The following is a 22,500-nucleotide window of genomic DNA, read 5'->3' as shown; positions in this document are numbered from 1 at the left end:
TCATTTTGCTAAAAACATAATAATTTGATCATTATAGTATGATTTATTAATGGCATTCAATATTCAAATGCAGTCCGAATTCGATTAGAATCCGATCAAAATCCAATGGATAATATCCAATTAAGATGCGAATTTTAACAAATCAAATCTGGATCAAGGTATATACAATTCAATCTGATTCATTTGCAGCCCTACTTTAAAAAAAAAAAAGTGTAAGGAGTGGTTTCAGTACTTGTTAGAAACCCTCAAGGGAGGTTTAATGATATTTCCCTTATTCATAAGCATTTTTTTGTAAGATATTCTTATTACATTCTGAATTTCTGATCAAAACTGCTCGTGTGTATCGGCCGATTGGCTGATAAGTATCAATACTTTAAACCTTGGTCCTTTTCAGATTAAGCTTTCAAACTAGAACACCGAATTATGTAAAAATATTGTGAAGCCAGAAAAGAACTTTTGTGAACTAATGATGTTAGCCACTTAGCCTTATGAAAAAAAAAGACTGAACTAAACATCTGGTTTCCCTACCATATCTTAAACGAAACATGGTTAATTCCCTAGGCTGCATTATCAGATCGGGACATCCATTCAACCTTATAAACTGATAAATGTGATGGGGTAAGGGAAGGAGTGAATAAATTATAAATATAAAGAATATATAGCAGCGTGAGACCTGGATGGGAGAAAAAAAAAGCACATTTAATTACTATATCAGCTTCCCTTTCCATGTCTTTGACAAAGGTTGACAAAAGTCATTCTGGTCATTTGCGTTGTCAAGTCAATCTTGTAAAGTTGGATCAGGACAACTCCTGCATTCATCCGATATTTCATGCAACAATACAAATTCTTTGAAACAAAAAATGAAAAATATACATTGTGGTCTAAATCAAGTCGTATACAACATTACATGGCCTCGATAGAAGCTTCAGTTGAGGAAAACTGGGTTCCACCAAACCAAGCACCTTCCCTTTCTCTGCTCTAATTTTCTTTTATCAAGCATGCCAATGCAGAAGGAACCAATTCCACCTAGAAAATTTTTGTTGAAGGCAAAGGGAGAACTTTAAATCAAGCATTACAAGCAAATTCTTCTGAATGGTGGGACTTTAGAATTAAAATGAGTGAAGAAAACCATCAATCTGTCAGCCACTTGCAACATCATCTTCACTGTCATCGCTTCCATCACTGCAATTCCACATTCAAGATAACAAAAGGAAATAAAAAAAGCTTTGAATATGTTATGTGATTTCCAGGTGGCAGAAAACATGTTTGGCTGTTGAAGCCCAAATATGATTGTCAGAATTTAGATCCAGAAAGAACTTCCGACTTCTGAAAACAGTTTTGAAGGGCCACAATGCACTTGTTTTTGTTTTATCTTTTAGGTTAGTATCATTCATTAAGCTAACTTTCTCTTTCAGGCTGGCATTTGTTTCAATGGGAAATTGAATTCCACCTTCATCCAAAGAAATAAAATCACACCCTCTGGAAAGAATGAATACCTTGCCAGCTTTCTTTGGTTATTTCTCAAAATACCATGCCAGAAAAATGTATTCACGCAATGGGATCAAAGATTCACAGAATTAACAAATCCGATTGCATCTGCAGTTTCAAACCTATCCTAATCCAAATACAACCTTAGAGAACTTAGGATGTTATCACAAATTCTTTGAATGTGTTTAATTAGAACAAAGTTTATTGTTTGGATCTGGACCACAAGACATTGCTTGCCACATTCAACCAGCAGCACATTGGGAATATCTCTTGATCTTTATATCACCAATATTCCCAAAGTGCGGCTGGATGAATGTGGCCAGCAATGTATTGTAGTCAGCAGATCCGTACTCCTAACTTTAGTCTTCCATTATAGTCTCTGTTTCAAACAACCTCAAATACAACTGTGCATATGCTGTTTTTATGCAAATTACTAATGACAGATGGTATACTGCTACATAGGTAAAAGGGAGTGGAAGTTGTCTTGGTGCCTGTACAAACACAGAAATGAGAAAAAAATTGATTAAGATGATTGAGTTCCTCGTATATGGTTGTGCACTAAAAATACAAAGGGACCATATTAAACGAGGAATGTTGACCAATAGGATTGGATTTAGGAGCATAAGATGCTGATTACTGCAGCAAGAGATGCTCAAGAAGAAGCAAAATTAACAACTGCATAGATGGAACTGTTCTCCATAACTAGAAAAAGACGACTAAGGTGATTACTGAATCACAATAAAAGTTGATTATTATCATTTAGAAGTCACAAGAATCCTAGAAATTACTGAAGAATCATAAAACTAAAGGATTCTTACAATTCACATCACAAGAACTCATTTTTTTCTGTTAGTGCCCATGCAAATTTGTCAAATTAAAGATAATAATTAGTCAATATAATACCTGTGCTCAGGAAGCTTTGATATACGACGAGCATCCAAACCGGTGATATACTTCTGTAAAGCTTGGACATTTTCTGTACCTATTAATTCCACAGAACTCAATTAGCATGTTTCTGTGCAACCACCAATTTCTCCCAGGTTCAGATAAGGAAAAGTCGGTTAAAAGCATAGGTCTTAAGATCCATCATCAATGAACGCCATAAAAAATTCTCAAAATGAAAAAAGCATCAGGCGAGATCAAATATAAGTACCTAAGGACAGTCGGTTAAAGGAGAAAAGATGCTATTGGGAAATGAAAATACCTTTTGTCAGTTGGAAGACATGCAAAACACATCTTTCAGCAGCTAGACGCACAGGTGTGTTTCCATCTTTCAAACATTCAGCCAGTGCAGGACCCAAATTTGTAAGACCGGGCTTAATAGCCAAAGGATTTGCCTGTTTCAGTAGGTATGGTCATTATTCTGGAAAATTAATATTTAACATGAAATAGTATAGAAGTCCATGGGTAATGAAAGGTAGGGTGTAAAAGAGTTTATCCGAGCTGAGCTTTGTACAACTTGGCTCCAGCTCATGAACTGATTGTTGAACTCAGGCATAACTGGGATAAGAAGCTGAAGCTATGGTTTTGATGTTAGTACAACTAATGTATTAAAAGAAAATAAAAACAAGAAACTATGGTTTTGCCTCATTTTCTACCCATATTACACTTACTTGTACAAAGTACTCACCACCTGTACACTAGAAGCATAAGTTGATACAACATGTATGGGAATATAACGACTCTTTAACCTATATAGGTAGGAAAATAAACTCACCAAGAGTTTAAATAGGATATTAAGCAACCCCATTAAAAACAAAACAGATAAAGAATGACAAAGTAGAGAACTAGAATCTTGTTGAATCGATTCAATTAGCATAAATAATGTTTGTGAGATTTATGATTTGAATCATGAATCTTATCATAAAGCCCTTAGTATTCATGACTCAAATCATGTATCATATCATAAATAAGAAGATTTTGACAAATATAAAAGGAATGCATAAAGGATCAATAATACACCTTTGCAATTGCTTTAAGACCAGATAATGCTCTTCTTCTGACTTCACTTGAGTCATCCTGTAAAGTCAATACCACATATGGAAGGAATTCCAACTGAGCAGTGGTATTAACAGAAACACTCTTGGTTTGGTGAAGTAGGAGCCTTCCCAATGCCTTGGTTGCCGTCTCACGCACAGGGAACTGCCAAGTGTGAGAGTTAAGAACCTATGAGGCCTAGTAGACGAATAGCAAAACCATGACATGAATATCTGAATTTCCATACCTTGTCATCTTTCAACATATCTTTAAGGTGCTCTGCAAATGAAAGAAAAGCAGGGGACAGGCAAATCATGGAAGGATTGTGCCTAATTGCCGAAGAGATTGTGAGGACGGAACCATGCCTTGCAGACCAGGTAGGATATGAAGCCAAAGTTGATAGCATGTCAAGAAGGTTAAGCAGCTCATCTTCTCCCATGTACTATGATTGGAGTGTAATGTCAGAGGACCAAAAGGAATTGTTAGTACAAATGAAATAATTGTTAATCCCAAAGAGATCAAATGCCTAGCAGTCTAAAATATTTACTAATTAAATACGGAGCCACTCAAATAACCAACACCTCACTTTTAAGTCCAAAAGGTTGTCCTAGTTACATTTTCACCTTGTGCAGTAACAAAGGTGGCATGCACAATTATAGGAAAAGACACAGTACCACAAACTACCTACACTTGTTTACACAACCTGCAGAACCTGCTTTTCCATGTGTTTGAATGCATGCCCTCAACCAGAGGAAAGCCAAATAACCACCTACACTACATCATTGGCAGATAAGAACATGTATAAAACCCAAATTTTCAATATTTTAGCCCCAATTAATCATTTTGGGAGTGAATCACACTATTTTCTTCTTTCCCATGATAGGAAGAAAAACTAGATTTCAGATGCTAGAAGATTGATTTTGAATTTATAATTATAACCAACTTATCAGAACATGTAAGAAAAGTAAAAATTAAGGTTCATTTTTTTTTATAATTAAAATTATGGTTCATTTTCCAATGGTATATTTATCAGACCTGTGATATGGTTCCCAATACTCTAGCGGAAGAACTACGAACTTGATCATCTTCTACTGATATCAAATCTTTAAGCAAAATGTATACACGGGCTCTAACAGCACTGCTCACACTCTTTCCAGCATGCTTTAGGACACCTTTGAGTGCAGTCAGAACAGCCTCCCGGACCCCACCATCTGATGCCTAAATCATAGTGATACTCTTTCAGCACCAATATATTAATACGGTTCAGAATTCATAGGACATTAAGGATGAGAAATAGCAAGCAACACCTGCAAAGTGGACAGCAGGTCGCTCACTAAAGGATCAACACGAGTACTTAGGGCACTAAGCTTTCCAAGTGCAAGGGCAGAGCTTGAACGCACCGTCCTGCACAGGCAATTTAATAAAAACAAAATTGAAGCTGACAAAATGAAGACTATGTAAATTGGACATCATTTACTAGATGAAGATCTGTACAATTATGAGAGAATATAGAGATTTACTAAAACAAGATGTACCAAAATAGATAAATAATATTTTCCAGATAGAAATGGCATGCCTATACACTGAAAAGAAAAGATAGATTAAACAATGTAAACCTTGCATTATCTTGTAGGCATTTGATAAATGTTGTCTGAAGCTGTGGAAGAAATGGCTTCAATGCAATTCCACCTTTGCTTATTATGATGCACAGGGTTGAGAGAATGGCACTCTTTACTTGCCAAGGGAACCGGTCACCTATAATCCGAATAAGAGGCCTGTACTCAAAACCATGAAATTAGTGGCAACCATTATCAGATAAAATAATGTGAATCTTGACATATCCAAGCATGCAAAATCCAAGTAAAAAGAAAATACATATTAATATCTAGGATGGGTTACTTTAGAGCAAATCTAAACATCAGACACTAAAAAGACCAACCACCTTGTTGTTGAATTGGTCATAAGGCACCAGTTAATTTGAGACAGTGAAGATCAAAATTATAGATAGGAATAGATATCTAAGCTCTCCACATTATACTAGTAGGGCCTGCCCTTGTGGGGACCAAAGCCACATTGAAATACCAAAAAAAGGCGCTAAAAACCTCCCGAGATAGTTATTTCATGTTCAACAATTATTGTAAAAACAGTTATAAGGGGGTGAAATCAACAAAATAATTATAACATTTAAAAATCAAAAACATATTGGTCATACATTTGACAATATTTATGCTGACATCTATCTTCAATTCTTCATAATATCATCCATCTTTGTTGTTGAAGTGAAAAATCCAAGCAAAGTAGTTTAAATTGGCAGGAACATATGTGCACCAATTAACATTTGACAGAATTTGCAATCTTATTTTTAATTCGCAGTCCCCTAACTCTTCAAATTCCTTAAAGAACCCAGTACTCCATGTTTTTCAGCATAAATGTCTTCAATGAATCTATTATACTTGGATTTTAGTTTTTCAAACCTCATGCATCTTTTTTCTGCCAGTGCCATATGACAAAGATTTGATTGATCCTAATTTTTCAGTTGTCCAGTTTAAATAGAAATCACAGGTCCTTGTAACTGATATCATATTACAGAAAAAACATGACAATTTAACATAGAAGATCTATACAGTGGGATCAACTTTTCTATATTACTAATTCAATATGTTGATCAAAGCCAAAATACAAAATCATAACAAAACAGATCTATTACTTAAAAAGACCCAAGAACAGACATGTTTAAACAGAATATAGCTTATAACAAAATAAAATCATTTTTCTTAAAAAGACTATTCTTAAACCTATACACATTGAGACTGACCAAAAAAAAACATGACCCCTAAGGGTAATAATTTTTTTATGGACTAAACCAAAATGCAAAATATGACCATTAAACTCAAATAAAACGTAAAACCACATTTTTAAATCATGATATTATTTATGTGCATACCCTGTTATTGGGACAACAAAATCCTTCAACGTTTTCTCACTGGTCACCTCAATCAAATCCCCCAAACCCAGTGCTGCTTGCTCTCTTAATTCTGCTGAGCCACTTATGAGACCCTGAAGGTTAAATAGAGATGTTAGATACAGAAATTCAAAGTTAGAATATTGAATTCATTAAAAAAATCTGCGACTATTATTCTAAATTATTCGCTTATATCTTTGGCTTATAGAAAACAATCCTAGTGCTGACCAATTCAAGCATCTGAATTTGACATGTATTACTTGATCAACAAAAAACAATATGAAATTGGATAATACCTCTGGAAAAAAATCTAAATTAATAAACAATTATTGGTTCCGTTAATCATGTTCCAAAAATAATTACAAATTTTAGCAATTCCCTGCATTTCTTTTAAATTCTTTTTCCAGTAAATTGCCTGCAACTCGATCACAATTGTATCACCATTAGCAGTGCAACATTGGAAAGCAAAAACATATTTGGCAGTATAGATATGCCAGAATGTGCCCCAAATAATATGAGCATAACATGGCATCTAAAATGGCCAAACATAAATTGTTGATATTGTTAGTTTATTACAAAGGTAACATGCACTTACTCCCAGCTCTACTCAAGAACAAACTGTTCTTGGTTCCAGATTTCCATAAGAACTGCCTATTTGAGATTCTTAATATTTTAAATATTATTAGGCATATCCAATACTACACCCTTAGAAATGAGGTCTAACTATTTTCTCTGCTTTTTCTTGGGATAAAAACAAAACTAAATACATAGATGTCAAGGTGAGTATTTCATAGGTGTATCAATATTAGGTATAGTACAACTAAACTATATCACATTAAAAGTCATTACATAATTGTCGAAGTTTTATGAATACTTTTCTGCAAAATTCTTATGATAACTGTTCAAATCATATACTTGGATCTGTGGATCTTATTATATTTACAATCCATGCAATTTAAATCTATTGAACTGAGACCTATTTCTGTACTTTATAAATCCTCTCACTCTTCTAATTTTTTCCTTGGGCTCTTGTTTTAAAACCCTTGTTAGAATATTATTTATATACATCATTTAAAACCTTATTGAATCTATTTTACATTATATATAGGTCAAAGAGAAATTATGTCTCGTTTAGCTAACTTTCAATTCAAACTTCATTATATCATTTTATGTATCTAGTGTACAAGTGGTAAACCCTATTGCATCAAGTTCATATATGTTATATATAGCATGGATGGATTAATATGGTGTAAATCAATTTTCTACATATTTAAGTTTTTAGCACATCTATTTTTAATTATTGATAAATTTACAAAAAATAAATAATCAAATGATTCATGATTCAACTGCATAAGATTCGAGTATTTCAACATTCCCTGCAGTTAATTATATGATTACAGTTTCCAGAACAAACTCCATTATAATAGACATCAACTGACAGCCCACATACATTTATTCTTCATAACAAGCTTCTATGCTTCTCCCGAATTCTATGAACAATACTGTAAGTAAACCCTATTCGGTTCTAGGATGAAGTAGAGAAGAAGAAGAAAGGAAAGAGAAAGAAGAAGAAGAAGAAGAAGAAGAGAAGGGTTCGACCAGACTAGAAAGGAAAAGTCACCTCTCCCTAGCCGACCCAATTGTATTTATTCCAAATAATAGAATTACAAGAAAGAGCATATTGTCCCTCATAAGAGATGGGACACGACTTAAACTTAGATAAAATAGACCTTTCACTCTCAAACAGACAAACCAAAATGACCAAAATACCCATGACTCGAGTATTCTAACACTTCCCCTCAAGCTGGAGAGTATATGTCATAAAGTCCCAGCTTGTTACAAATATAATCTACTCTACCCCGAGACAATCCCTTTGTAAAGAGATCTGCCCACTGATTTCCTGAGCTCACATGAGATGTGGTTATCACTCCACTTATCACTTTCTCTCTTACGAAGTGATAATCAACCTCAATATGCTTAGTTCTCTCATGGAAGACTGGGTTGGAAGAGATGTGAACAGTAGCTTGGTTATCACAGAATAGTTTCATGGGCTTATCAACTGAGAACCCCATCTCTTGTAGCAAGTTCTTCAACCATATTAGTTCACATGTGGTATGAGCCATATCCTTGTATTCAGCTTCTGCACTACTCCTTGCCACCACTGTCTGTTTCTTGGTCTTCCAAGTTACAACATTGCCACCAAGGAAGGAACAATACCTTGTAATTGATCTCCTGTCTGATATAGAACCAGCCCAATCAGCATCTGTGTACCCTACTATCTCAAGGGTCCCTCCACTTCGGTATAGCAAACCATGACCTAGAGCACCCTTCAGGTACCTAACAACCCTCAGAACAGCTTCCCAATGAGGAACCCGAGGATGTTGCATAAACTGACTCACCATACTCACAACAAATGATATATCTGGTCGGGTAATGGTCAGGTAGTTCAACTTTCCCACCAACCTCCTATATCTTCCAGGATCATCAAACTCTTCACCTGCATCAACACTCAACTTGGCATTGAGTTCCATAGGAGTCTCTGTTGGTTTAGCACCTAGCAGCCCATGTTTCTTCAAGTAGGTCAAGAACATATTTTCTCTGACATAAGTTAATTCCATGTTTTGACCTTGCAACTTCTATTCCCAAGAAATACTTCAGCTTACCCAAATCTTTCGTATTGAAGTGGTCCTGTAAGGATTTCTTCAACATGTCGATTTCGTTACTGTCACTCCCAGTTATGACAATATCATCCACATACACCACTAGCAAGATTTTCCCATCTTTTGAGTCATAGCTGAACACAGAATAGTCTACCTAACACAATTTCATCCCAAAGGCTTTCACCACTTCATTGAACCTGCCAAACCAAGCACGTGGAGATTGTTCCAGTCCATAAATTGCCTTTTTGAGTCTACAAACCTTACCATCCTCCCCCTGAGCAACAAACCCTGGTGGTTGCTCCATATACACCTCCTCAATGAGATCACCATGTAGGAAGGCATTTTTTATGTCAAGTTGTGCAAGAGGCCAATCATACATAGCAGCTAATGAAATCAACACCCGAACTAAACCAATCTTAGCCACAGGAGAAAATGTCTCCATATAGTCCACACATACAACTGAGAAAGGCCCTTAGCCACTAACTTGGCCTTCAGTCGCTCCACACAGCCATCAGGAAGATACTTCACTGTGTAGACCCACTTACACCCAACAACATGCTTACCAGGAGGAAGAGCAGTGAGTTCCCACGTGTGATTGTGTTGTAGAGCAGAGAGTTCCTCTTCCATGGCTTGCCGCCACCCTAAGGAGGTAAGGGCTTCCTGGACAGTATTGGGAATGGAAACAAATGAGAGTAATGATATAAAGTTGCGATGAGAAGCAAAAAGGTGAGCAGTTGAAACATAGTTGGAAATAGGATGAGAAGTACAAGTACATTTACCTTTCCGCAGAGCAATAGGAAGATCAAGATCTGAGGGAGAAGAAGCAGTAGCAGGATCTGTCAACGAGGGCCGAATTGGAGGAGGGTCCAATGCACTTCTGCGGGTATACACTTGTGTGATTGGCGGCCTCTCAGTAGTAACTGGCACGGGATGTGAATCTACACGAGGAATAGGAGCCACGGGAAGGAGATCCGCAACAGGGACGAGAAGAAGAACTACGGAGGAAGAACCCACAACATCTGAGAAAAACGGGACTGATTCAAAGAAGGTGACATCAGAGCACACAAATGACTTATGGAATTTAGGATTATAGAACTTATACCCTTTCTGAGTCCTCGAGTAGCCAAGGAAGATACACTTAGTGGCTCGTGCATCTAACTTGTCTAAACCAGGCCCCAAGTGTTGAACAAAACAAACACAACCAAAGACTCTTGGGGTGAGAGGAAATGGAGACAAGGTGGGAAACAACACCGAGAAGGGGGATTGACTTCCAAGGATGGACATGGGCATCCGATTGATCAGAAAATAGGATGTGAGGACAGCATCACTCCAAAAACCTTATCACATCAAGTTGTTCACGTTGTTGTTGTTGGATCTGAACATCCGATGTTAGAGGATGATACATATTGAGCTCATTTCGGATATTCCCCAGACTTGCATAGTATTCCTCCAAGCTTTGACTTCCTTGTTTCAGATTAAAATATACTTGATACAACTGATACACCCTAGTTGTATTGTCTTGTCCGGAGTATAGCTTCTTAGCATGATCCCAAATTTCTTTAGTTGTATCTAGGAACATAAAGTTCACACTAATTTTTGATTCCATGTTGTTCCATAGCCATGTCATTATTTGTGCATCTTCCTGTTCCCAGTCCTTGAACCCCGGAGAATCAGAGGAAGGTTTTTCCTCTCTCACATGTTTTACCTTCCTCTTGGCCTTTAAGAACACCTCCACAGATTTTGCCCATGGTACATAATTCTCACCATTCAGCTTGATGGATTTTATTTGAACACTTAGGTAGTTTGGAGAAAGCATGACACCTGTTTTATTGTCATTCCCATCTCCAATCACACTTTCACAAGACTTATCTTACAACACCACCAACTCCAACTTCTTCAAATGCACATTGCACAACAAATACTAAGGCTGAAATCATTCAGTCATCACATCAAACACTTGTACTGCACACCACAGAATCATTCACCCACCAAAATACAAAGGCCGAAGTCACTCAGTCGTTACATCAAACACTTGTTCTACACACTGCAGAACTGTTTACACACAAGGTCTTTCACTTTTAAATATTCAGAATCATAGATACACCAATCAACACAACACAACCACCACCACACCACTGCTGTCGTGAACTTCAGCAGTCGACAACTCTTCTTACAGCACACATGTGAGGTAAAACGAAGAAGAACACGACTGATATGCATATCAGTCACTCCAAACCTCCACAACAAACAAAATTTGAAGCAAAACACAGCATTCAGTCCCTTACTTGGGCAAAAGACAGCAGTGTTCATACCTGTCCACATACAGCCCTCTTCGTACACTGAATAGAGGGTGTTTAGTACACCACTTCAACGACCGGAGGCATTCTCACCTCCAGGACCACAAAACGACAGCTCCTTTCCAGCCCCTTGTCGAACTTCCACTCAGGTCAGCCGAAGATTGAAGATGGCTGTAATGGTTGGCGGCGAACCCAGAAAGAAAAGAGCAGCAAGAAAGAATGAGAAAAAAAAAAGAGGAAAACAAGACTTTACTGCTCTGATACCATGTAAGTAAACCCTATTCGGTTCTAGGTTGAAGTAGAGAATAAGAAGAAAGGAAAGAGAAAGAAGAAGAAGAGAAGGGTTCGGCCAGACTAGAAGAAAGGAAAAGTAACTCTCCCTAGCCGCCAACCATTAAACTTAGATAAAATAGACCTTTCACTCTCAAACAGACAAACCAAAATGACCAAAATACCCCTGATTCGAGTATTCTAACAAATACAAATCGTCAAAATGGCGGATCAGATGCTTTGCCCATTCATTTGTTCTTTGCTAACCAGAAAAGGAGACATCATTTTTTCACCTTCCCCCACAATTAGCATGCTTACAATCTCCAGTATTCCCACCACAGACAGCATAACAAGGTATGCAATTCATGATTTATAATATGCACAAATACATTCCCTATACCTCTTTCTTGCATTAATAGAATTGGCATCCATCCCAAGTTTTCTCCCCATAGGCTATGCAACGTTGCTCCCATTTCAATTTTAAAGCTTAATTCTTTAAGGTTAGATCACTCCTTAGGAAAAAAAAACTAAAATTATTATATAAAATATACCGCTTAGACAATGACTAGGCAGGCACCTACCCACAACCTAGCACTTTGACAACTTGGTTCAGTTCCTTATATGCTTCTACATCATGCCATATTGAAAAGTAAAAAATGGAACCTTATATACCAGGAGATTCCATTGCTGCAGGTTTAGAAACCACAGTGAAATTGGTTTTCTCAGTTTCAGAGATGCAACTTGGGCAGGATTAGATTGACAATTCTTAAAATTTAAAGGGGACTGGCTCGAGGGTAAGACCCAATAGTATTACAAATTCTTCAAATCAGGTATCCAACTTGCACACCTTGGAGAGATTAGTGTTGTTGAACATCAATAGGCAGGAATGCAGGTCATTTAACAGCAGCCTCCATGGATTTTGACTGGAGAGAAAACCATTGTTGCAACAAGCTATCGAGTATTGAGTCTATTGACTTACTAATTTGGGATGGAATGGGAAGGAAACACAAATTGTCATATACATCGCATTACATTCTGACAACAGAATCAGAATGAAATTTTTATATTGCAGTTATAGAAAATGTGTGAACCTAAATTCCAAAAACTGTAGCTTGCATAAATCACAATTCAATTACTGTGATTGCATGCAGAAGTACAAATCTAAGGTGCCCATGTTTAAAAGCCTTAAAATGTAAAAATTGAGGAATACCTGGAGAAAGATAGGAAGTAATGGCTGAAGAGCTTTTGGAAGGCAGAACCCAGGTATAAGGACTGGTCCACCCTGCAAGTCCATTAAACAACAGGAGATGCAGTGTCAGGCACATAATACATATATCAACAAACCAACTAAAATGCAAAATTTTCTCCAACATACCTTCCTTTTTCTACGTTCTTTATCTCTAGATGTAGATATAGCATCACGGACTAGTTTTATGTAGGATGGGAGTACTTCTTTAGGAACTGAACCAACAACCCTAGATAAAGCTTCCCAAGCAACCTGTTGCAAAGACAATGACTAAAATTAATAGAGTACAAAGAAGATAGAATAGGCCATAATAGATTCATATCATTTACCGCTACAGTAGCTGAATCTGTATCACTTAGCAAAATGATAAGCATGGAGATCATGTTTGGGGCTTCATCAACCAAATATAATTTGCTGTTTTTGAAGAAATATCCTACTAGATAGCAAGAATTTCTTCTAATTAAAGCCTGAAAAAGATCATGAAAAGGAGATAAATAAACATTTAGACAGATGTGGTTAAACAATTTGCCTCATACAATTGAAAAACCTACGGAAAACAGACCTGGTTATCACTGACACCTTTAAGAAGTTCTGACACCAAAGAATCTACACCCTCCTCATCAATGACCAACACCACTGTTTCTGCAGCCTTTGTTGCCAAATTTTGAACCTCCTAAATTTTTTTCAACAAACAACAAACACATCAATAGAGAATTCAAAACGTTTTTTTTTAGTAGTGAATAACAGAACATTATCTTGCTTCCTTTCCCAAAACAATTTGTTACCTTAACCAATCAACCTATTTATTTACCATTATAAACTTAAAATGTAACATCTTGGTCTTTTCCATGCACACATAATTCTTCAAATAATGTTCATAATAAGCAATGGGTGATTTTCTTTTGGAAGAAGTCAGTAAATAGTAGACTTCCTCCACTTCAACTAAAGACTGCTAAATTTCAACAAATGGCACTAAAGCCCAAATTGGTGTAAACTATGGGAAAAACCATACACATGAATTCAGAACAAATTCATCCAGAAAGATTAGAGCAGATTGGAAAAAATGGAGGGCAGCATCTAGACTTTTGTGTGATTGGGAAAAATGTAAGGCCAGCTATGTTGTATGAGGTAGAGTATTGGGCAGTCAAGAAACAACATGTTCAGAAATGAGTGTGGCAGAAATGTGAATGCTAAGATGGCAGAGTGAGAAAACTAAAAAAGGAGAGAATCGGGAATGAAGCCATCCATAGAAACCTAGGAGAAGTTCCAACAAGTGATAAAATGAGAGAGGTCAAGATGGTTTGGCCATGTGCATAGAAGACCACCAACAGTTCCAGATAGAAAAAGTGATTTGTCACAAGTAGAAGGGGCTAGAAGAGCTAGGGGTAGACCAAAAAGGAGATTGGTAGAAGTAGTAAGAAATTATTTAAGCACTAATAGTTTAACAGTGGATATAGTTTTAAATAGAATGGATTGGCGACGATTTTATCCAGAAAGACATTGTCTATACCCCAAAGCACTTTGGTGAAGCAACCCATCCAGAAAGACATTGTTAGGATAAGTAAAAAAAACCATAAATGAAGAATATAAAAGAGGGATTTACAGAAATTTTCCTGTGATCTGGGCATAGAGGTTCTATTGGGGCCAACCAACTCAATCCCCATCTCTAAGAGGTCAAGATTAGAGGACAACTACCTATAAAAATAGATAGAGCAGCTTCTTCGGAAGCTGAAGGTTTTTTTCTTTTTTGTTTTGACTATTATATAAAAAACTGATTACATGAATTATTCTTTCTCAACAAGGAACTATTATATAAAAAGAGATAGAGCAGCATCTGCACATCATCAAGGATGTTATTCTTTCTCAACATGAAACTACTATCTCATGAGTACAGTACCTGCAAAACTTTATGGTTGTTAAGGAAAATGTACTATACACTGGAGCCTAAGTGCATCCTATTGTCCTAAATCCAACAGATCAAAAAGCACACTGCAAAGGCTATATCACTATTACTTATTGGTAATTTATGAATTGTGCAGAATATAATCAAAGCATAAAACAAAAGAAAGTTGGGGAAGAGGTAAATTGATAAAAAAACTAAGGTGTTTTACCAAAAATAAGAAACCAGTCTCTTAAACATAATACTTATAAAAATATAAACTTAAATTTTAAAACAAACGTTTTAGAAAACCTATTATCTAAAATTAAAGTACATAAACATAACATGTAAAGCACATTCAAATGAAAATTTAAAAATAAAATAAAACATATAAAACATTTTCAAGCATGTAAAACCCACAATCTCTTTTTTCCCCGTCTCTAAAAACACATCCTATACCGATAATCCAGGGTCTCCCGGACTACTTGCATCAAAAGTGAGGTTAACAAAACCTCTGTTCAGTGGAGAGCAAATAGGATTAGTTATTATCCTACTCAGTGTTTTATAAGCACAAGGAACAAAAAAAGTGCAAACACCATTTTACGCCCAAGGTGCAAGTACAGGCACACACCTTTTTGAAGGAAGGCACAAAATTAAAAAAAAAAAAAGAGTAAAAACATAAACAAAAATCAAAATAAATTAAGAAAATATTAAAATTAGTATTAATTAAATTTTCAAACTTTAATTTTAAACTAAATGTTGTAAAAAATCCTATTAGCTTAAATTTAAATACATAAGCATAACATATAAAACATATTCAAAGTGAAAAATGCAAAAATAAAATAAGAAACAGCATACAAAACATATTCAAGCATGTCAAACTTTTAGTTTCTTTATTTCTTTCTCAATTGCATTAATGCAAATAGTTAATGTGATGTCACATCTTTCATGCCTAATTCTAACTAGGGCTGTCAATGGTACCCGAAAATCCGAGATCTGATCCAACATCCGATCCGATTATCTTGGATTCCAATGGTGTATATATGTAATCGGATCAGATTTGGATGTTACAATCTATATCCGATTGATAATCGGACGAGATTCAGATTTGACCCCATCCAATCCAATTAAAATCTGAATCCGAATATAACATAATATTTACTAATTTTAATATATAAGTTTTATATAATTATATTTAAAATTATAATAATATATTCTATATGTTATATATTATGTAAATTTATGTATATAATATATCTGTTTGGATACGGATTCGAATCCGAGTCCTTAAATCCAATCAGATTTCAGATCAGATTCGGATGTATGCTATCAGCAATCGGACCGGATGCAGCAGTCTGATCTGATTACAGCCCTAATTCTAACAGTTGTCTTTGCACCAAGCCCCTTGGGGCAAGCCCTTACAAGTCCAAGTTAGTGTCTTAATGCTCTTAATCCAAAAAGAAAAAAACGATTTTATAATTTTATATATCTTTTAAAAATATCTTTTATTATACGAACATAGGCTTGTTTGGCCATGCTCAAAAAACACCAAAAAATGCAAAACATGAGAGAAAAATGCCAGGAGTTCCAACTGCTGAGGACGAGTAAGCCACTGCACATTACTCCTTAATGATATGAATAACAGATTAAGACTACAATGTACCTGATGCAGAACAAGTAAACTGTATATATTAGGGCCATACACCCATATCTATAGGGCTCCCCTACAATTCATGTACCCCAAATTTTAGTGGATTTTCTTCTAGCATTCTGGCTACCCATGCACCACAATTTACCCCACAAGAAGAAGTCCAATATTGAAAATTCTGGAATAAAAAATTCTAAGATGTCTAAAAGATATTTTGTACTTTTTTATTTCATTTTATTCCAATTTATCACAATATTTAACTAGCAAGTAACGGTGATTGATACCATTTAGGGTTTCTTGCTTCTCAACAACTAGTAATGTACTCTATTTCATCTTGAAGTTAGCAAGCAAAATGAAATCTGAGTGAAGTTTATATCTAACCCAGGACATAAGTAGAAGCTTCCGCTCCTATTAAAACATACTGTAACAATCCAAATAACAAAGAAATCTGAAACATTTATCTATCGCATCATAATTGCATCAACCTAGGAAGTGTTAATATAGAGAAACAATGGCTTGCAAATAATAAATAGGATCTTACTGTGTCATCATCACCCATTGCAGTTAATAAAGCCGGAAGTATAGTCCCAAGGTGAAAATTAAGCCCAGGTCCAGCAACTTCTGCTAATGCTCCCAAAGCATGTGCATTAAAGGCTCTGGATGCACATAAAAGAAGCTTTTAGCAAGAATCCACTTTTTCAAGGATAGAATGCTAAATACAAGATTATGATGAACTTACGAGAGGGGAAGCTGGACCAGCTTGGGCAGGATATGGGGCATAACAGCTGCAGTCCTGACACTAGTATGGGAAAATGAAACAACTTTAATACCTACTACAACAAAAAAAAAAAAAAATGCATATTGACAAAGAAAGTGGCCAGCATTTATTAAATAGGGAACTGATTTCCTACCTCAAGATTTGCTTGAGACCATCAAGGGCAGTATCAGATGTTTCATCATCTTCCAGAGCATGTAAAAGTGTTGGGACAATCTCATCAATTGCTTGCAATCCCGCACTCTACATTTTTTAGATTATTTTAATTCATTTGCAACATCAGAGATCAAATTAAGTATCTCAAATAAACAGCAAAAATTAACAAAGCACACCTTGTATAAAGTACTGAACGCTAGGCCAGCAGACTGACGAACCTCGGGCATACTGTCAATAAAAATATGAGACTGATTTTGAGGTAATAGGGATAAGCATCAAATTGAGTATTCTGGAATAAGAACAAACCTATCACAAAGAGCTGTCCGAATAGTAGGAATGAGCTCATCCATGAAATTCAACAACTGACTTTTACCAGCACTAGCCATCACCTCACTCAGACCAATGCATACACCCTGCCAGTCAACCATGAATAATAATGAGGATAAATGATATCACAATTTCACTAATAAAGACAGTCTAATCCAATTTGTAAATTTTCTTCGAAATATAGAAAGATTGTATATTCATCTTCACATGAAGAGATCTAATATATGCATTCCTAATTTATCATTACCGGATATTCCTTTTGTTGGATTGTATGTCCACACTGTCACCGAATGAATATATTGGATAGGGATATGTTGAACTTTACAACAACAAACTTGAAATGGAAATTATTGCACATCACAAAGAAAATACAAACAGAAGCATCTTGAACACCATTTTCTCCTAATGTGGTGAAGTTCACAAAATACGGAGAAGTTAAAATATCATTTCTCCACTATGAGATGTGAATAAAAGGCAAAAACTCTTTTGTTTAGATCATTAATAGATATGAATAAAAGACGGAAGTTAACTTATAAAAACAAACTTCGTGTGACAGCTTCCAAATATTGTAAAGGAGATAAAGACAGAAGCATCTTGATCACCATGTTCTCTTCTGTGGTGAAGATGGCAAAGACTATGTTTTTTAGATTATTAAGAAATGGCAAACATTAAAGGGAAAGGTTTAGAGTGACTTGTATGGTGATGCATGCAAGTAAAGCAATTTGATTCTGGGGCACACTGAAAATGTTTGCCATATATACATTGATATGCTAGGAAATACATAAGATTACCACATGATGGGATCATATACGTTTTACTGTTTAAGAAATTAGAGATGAAAAATAGGAATTGTCAATAAAAAAACATACTTGTCCGTATTAGCAATTAGGCATTAGTAAACATTGTGAAAAATAAAATATATTCTTTTACTAACTAATAGCTTTTTAATGAATAACTCAACTTAACAAAATGTGGATAAAGAGAATCTGTAAGTACAATCAGCCAATGAGCCAAACAGCCCTATGCTCAGGTCAGCATAACTACCTAAACCCAACTAGTAGCATCTAATTCTACAATTGTCCCCAAAATATTTCTGTCCTATTAACCCCACTCTTGGCTAATGCATCCACTAGGCTATTGGCAATCATTGGCAACCTGGCAACACTAACTACCATGCCTCTTGCTAAACTTCTTAACCCCCTCATCATGTAACTTTTATATTTAACATTGTATTCACTAAATTGTTTACCTGATCTAAATGTGCAATATTAATATATACTCATTTCCTTTCAGATCACAGAAATATGTGAGTTCTATATATGAGACACATAAAGCTCAACATTAGGCTGATTAAATCTGTGAAACCATCTGATAATTATACATTCGGATTAAATAAATTAAATCCAAGTTTTCAGAATATATAACATCAGCAAATTGTCATTTTTCAGCTCTCAATGGTCAACATGTTTGAATGCCTTTACATTCATGATAAGCTTGAAGAGACTGTAAGTGAGAATAAAAGGAACCACAGCTTCAATAGTTTTGACATCCATGTTGTTTGGTGAAGCTAAAAGAATGAGAAAAGGTAGAAGAAAGTGAATTTTGAAAAGTAAACAAAGATTAGACAACACTGGCCCATAACGTTTAAGTTTGCAGGGTTCAGACAGATTCAGAAACAACGCAAGTAGCACTGTTCATTATGAGTACCTTGTAAAGAACCTACTGCAGAACAAATTCATCATAAAGGATCCAAACAAAATGTCGTATAATGAAACTAAGCAATTAGACAAATGTTCACAATCTTATACAAACTCAACTAGATAAAGGCAGCACTACTGCTGGAATATTAACTACAAACCAACAGAGAAGTGATTATTTAGATTATATGAAATCTAACAAAACCCAAGCAACCTCCATTGACAACTAAATGCACGGACAGTATAGTTTATCATTTCTCCTTGTGTACACCAACTTACTTGTCTTCTGCTAGTATTAGGGTCATTTAGACCTTGCGATAAGATTGGGATAATCAGAGGAAGGACCCTTTCACCAAGCTTTCTGACAAGCTCACCCAGCGATCGCCCAGCAACCTGAAAATTCATCAGCACTTAGGTAGAAGATTCAAAATTGGTGCCAATTAAGAAGACAATCTAAATTCCAGAACAAATAGGAAAACCTGACGCCTTTCAGATGACGAAGATGCAAGAGAAGTGATGAGGGTATTCATCAAAACTGGCATTATTTCCTTGAGAGTCTTTGGAGTGTTTGCTACTATAGTCTTCCATACATGCAAGGCAGCCTGATGGATGAATTAAACCACCAAGGAATTAATACTGTTAAGATTAATTTGGTATCTCATTGAAAGAATTGAAAGGAATGATACAAGAGAAGCATTCAAGTTGGGAATCCAATAAAAACCAATTATCTCACCTGCCGTACTGATAAGCTGACATCAGTTCGCACCATATATACAGCAGCAAGGACCTCATTACGCTTATCCCTTCCAAGTACCTCTATAATAGCACGGCCATGTGCTTCAGTACTTGAACCTTCATCATCACTACCACCCTCGAGAATCGCTTTTCCAGATGTACCAGCAACCTGGATGATGTTTAAATATTTTCATACAGAAAAAAGTCAGGAACTAGAAAGCCATATTGGGGAGAATCTTAATGTCCATTACCTTGAAAAGAAGGTCACCCAAAAGTTCAACAGAGCTTTGTCGAATACGCCAATTATCATTGAAAATACCATCTTCTACAGCTGGAAGTAGCAGCCGCAATGATCTGATTTTGCAAGAAGAGAAGATATGAGCAAATCACTGTTGCATTACAAATAAATTCACATAGAAGTTCAACAGTAAGTAGGAATTCTTGGTGTACAGACGTTGTTGCATAATGTTCGACCAGAACATGCCCAGCACTGAGTGCAGCATCACGAACAGATTCATTCTCATCAGCAAGGCCTGAGAATATAAGCTGACTTAGCATCTAAAGCATACTAGAATTAAGATACATATGACATCCAATCGCACGGGTATAAGAATGGCCACATACCATCTAAAATAGCAGGTAGCACCTGCTGCAAATAGTTCTGGAACATGACACCAAATGATCTTGGCAAATACTAACCCAAAAAGGGAGAACATTTAGAACTAAAGCAAAATAAAAAAAAAAAAGGAAAAGGAAAAGGAAAAGGAAAAGAAAAAATAACCATGATAAACACAAAAGCATAAAACAATCTTATAATTTAATATTCACCTTGAACACTGTTAAATACCCATCACGTACAGATGCTCTTTGATGAGAGCAGTTCCTAATAATATCAGGGAGTGTGTGCTCAAAGTAATCCCTCCCAAGAGCTGCTAAAACCTGAAACCATAGGTGCTCAAAAAAAAGTTAGCGAAGAAGAAAGGCATCAGCATAATTGCATGATGTAGCAGTATTGCCTCGTACTTCTGATTTAATAAATTATATTCATTCATCAAAAAAAAATTGTGATATAGCAGAATAAAGAAAATCAAGCACAAATTATTAAAAAAAAGTACACATGGTAATATACATTTCTATCATAGGATCAGCCAATTCTTAGCTACGGTATGTTACACATTCATTTCAACATGTTTATATGGATACAGTAAATGAACTTTAATACCAGAGAAAAGATGCAAAAGATTTTATGAATGAAAGTTAATAAGGAGCTCCACAATGACTACAACAAGACATGGAACGGTATCATCAGTTTTTACTTCAACCTGTGCACCCAATTTCCAGACTGTCATAGGAGAAACAAATTGTTAAGGACAGAAGTTGTTAAGACAATCCAAAAGATCTCTGGGGTAGAAACCCTAATGTCATGGTAACTCTTTAATTTTTATTTTTGCGTTCAGCTAAAATCTCAACCTCATTAGTAAGATGAAAAAGACCTTCCCACAGGATTGAATTGAAGATTTAAATGTAAGAACGCTATCATCAGTTTTTTAATGCAATGAAAAAATAAAATAAAGAGCATTTAGAGAGTGAGTAGAACAGAACATTAGATTGAGAGCTAAATCACATGAACTCTGTGATAAATTACATCAGTTGAATAGTGTTAGAATCGTAATACGAGAGTTCCAAAAATACGATCTTCTCCCACCAACAATCCTATGGTGCCAAACACAGGTATAAAAAAAGCAGCAGTTGTTATGTAAGCTAGTTAAAAAATGATTTGAAAGATATAGTTCTACTGATCAAACTCGCCCAACACGTGGTGGAAAAAAAAGAAGTTAAAGATGGTCGTTCTCGTGAAAATGTTAACAAATCAATAACAATTTTACTGATTGAGAGAGAGAGAGAGAACTTAAGTTGTTTTGAATTTGGATTAGCTGAACGTGTTTGCTGTTCAATGGGCTTTGGAACCAATGATGAGGTTCCACACCAGTAATAAATTCATTGGCCCCACTGTAAAAGACATGGGCCCCATGTATTCAAATACTGGTGTAGAACCTTATCACTGGTTCCACAGACTGCTGAACAGCTAAAGCATTCAGCTAAACCTTGCTTAGTTGTTTCAGTTAGCTCAGAACAGGAATATGAAAGCCCCAATATTACGAATAACCATCAGGTTCTTAAAATGGCCCCTATAGCAGATCCCCAATACAATTCTATCGCTAATGAACCAGCTGTTGAATTGGTTGACCTGGGTGTGCATCTGAACTATCTGTGAGTCTCTTTCCATAGTCAGCCTTTTCACATCCCAAAGCCTTTGCTAATCCAAACCCTTGAAACAATTGACCACGTACAGGGTCAGAACTAACCAACAGTATGCTCTTAT

General features: G+C 35.8%; 1 protein-coding gene across 2 annotated transcripts in view; it reads right to left on the bottom strand.

Moving 5' to 3' along the window:
- Positions 1–680: 680 nt before the first annotated feature.
- ILA (putative protein kinase regulator ILITHYIA) overlaps positions 681–22,500 on the bottom strand; it is an 87,625-nt gene continuing 65,805 nt past the window's right edge. For both annotated transcript variants that reach the window (XM_088957154.1, XM_088957159.1), the window contains 25 exons: positions 20,946–21,056; positions 20,742–20,811; positions 20,572–20,650; positions 20,369–20,471; positions 20,116–20,286; positions 19,862–19,984; positions 19,662–19,775; positions 17,665–17,771; positions 17,535–17,586; positions 17,339–17,445; positions 17,167–17,226; positions 16,969–17,083; positions 13,463–13,573; positions 13,230–13,367; positions 13,030–13,152; positions 12,865–12,936; positions 6,410–6,522; positions 5,082–5,240; positions 4,773–4,869; positions 4,501–4,683; positions 3,713–3,907; positions 3,451–3,630; positions 2,693–2,825; positions 2,392–2,470; positions 681–1,182 (listed from right to left, as the gene is read on the bottom strand). In XM_088957154.1, coding sequence (XP_088813280.1) covers positions 1,140–1,182; positions 2,392–2,470; positions 2,693–2,825; positions 3,451–3,630; positions 3,713–3,907; positions 4,501–4,683; positions 4,773–4,869; positions 5,082–5,240; positions 6,410–6,522; positions 12,865–12,936; positions 13,030–13,152; positions 13,230–13,367; positions 13,463–13,573; positions 16,969–17,083; positions 17,167–17,226; positions 17,339–17,445; positions 17,535–17,586; positions 17,665–17,771; positions 19,662–19,775; positions 19,862–19,984; positions 20,116–20,286; positions 20,369–20,471; positions 20,572–20,650; positions 20,742–20,811; positions 20,946–21,056 — 2,838 coding nt within the window. In that variant the 3' untranslated portion in view covers positions 681–1,139. The remainder of the gene's footprint in view (positions 1,183–2,391; positions 2,471–2,692; positions 2,826–3,450; positions 3,631–3,712; positions 3,908–4,500; positions 4,684–4,772; positions 4,870–5,081; positions 5,241–6,409; positions 6,523–12,864; positions 12,937–13,029; positions 13,153–13,229; positions 13,368–13,462; positions 13,574–16,968; positions 17,084–17,166; positions 17,227–17,338; positions 17,446–17,534; positions 17,587–17,664; positions 17,772–19,661; positions 19,776–19,861; positions 19,985–20,115; positions 20,287–20,368; positions 20,472–20,571; positions 20,651–20,741; positions 20,812–20,945; positions 21,057–22,500) is intronic.

This window comes from Nelumbo lutea, chromosome 1 (assembly GCF_056320005.1).
Source record: "Nelumbo lutea isolate HS-2025 chromosome 1, American lotus-T2T, whole genome shotgun sequence".
NCBI lineage: Eukaryota > Viridiplantae > Streptophyta > Magnoliopsida > Proteales > Nelumbonaceae > Nelumbo > Nelumbo lutea.
This window is presented reverse-complemented; position numbering and strand designations above follow the sequence as displayed.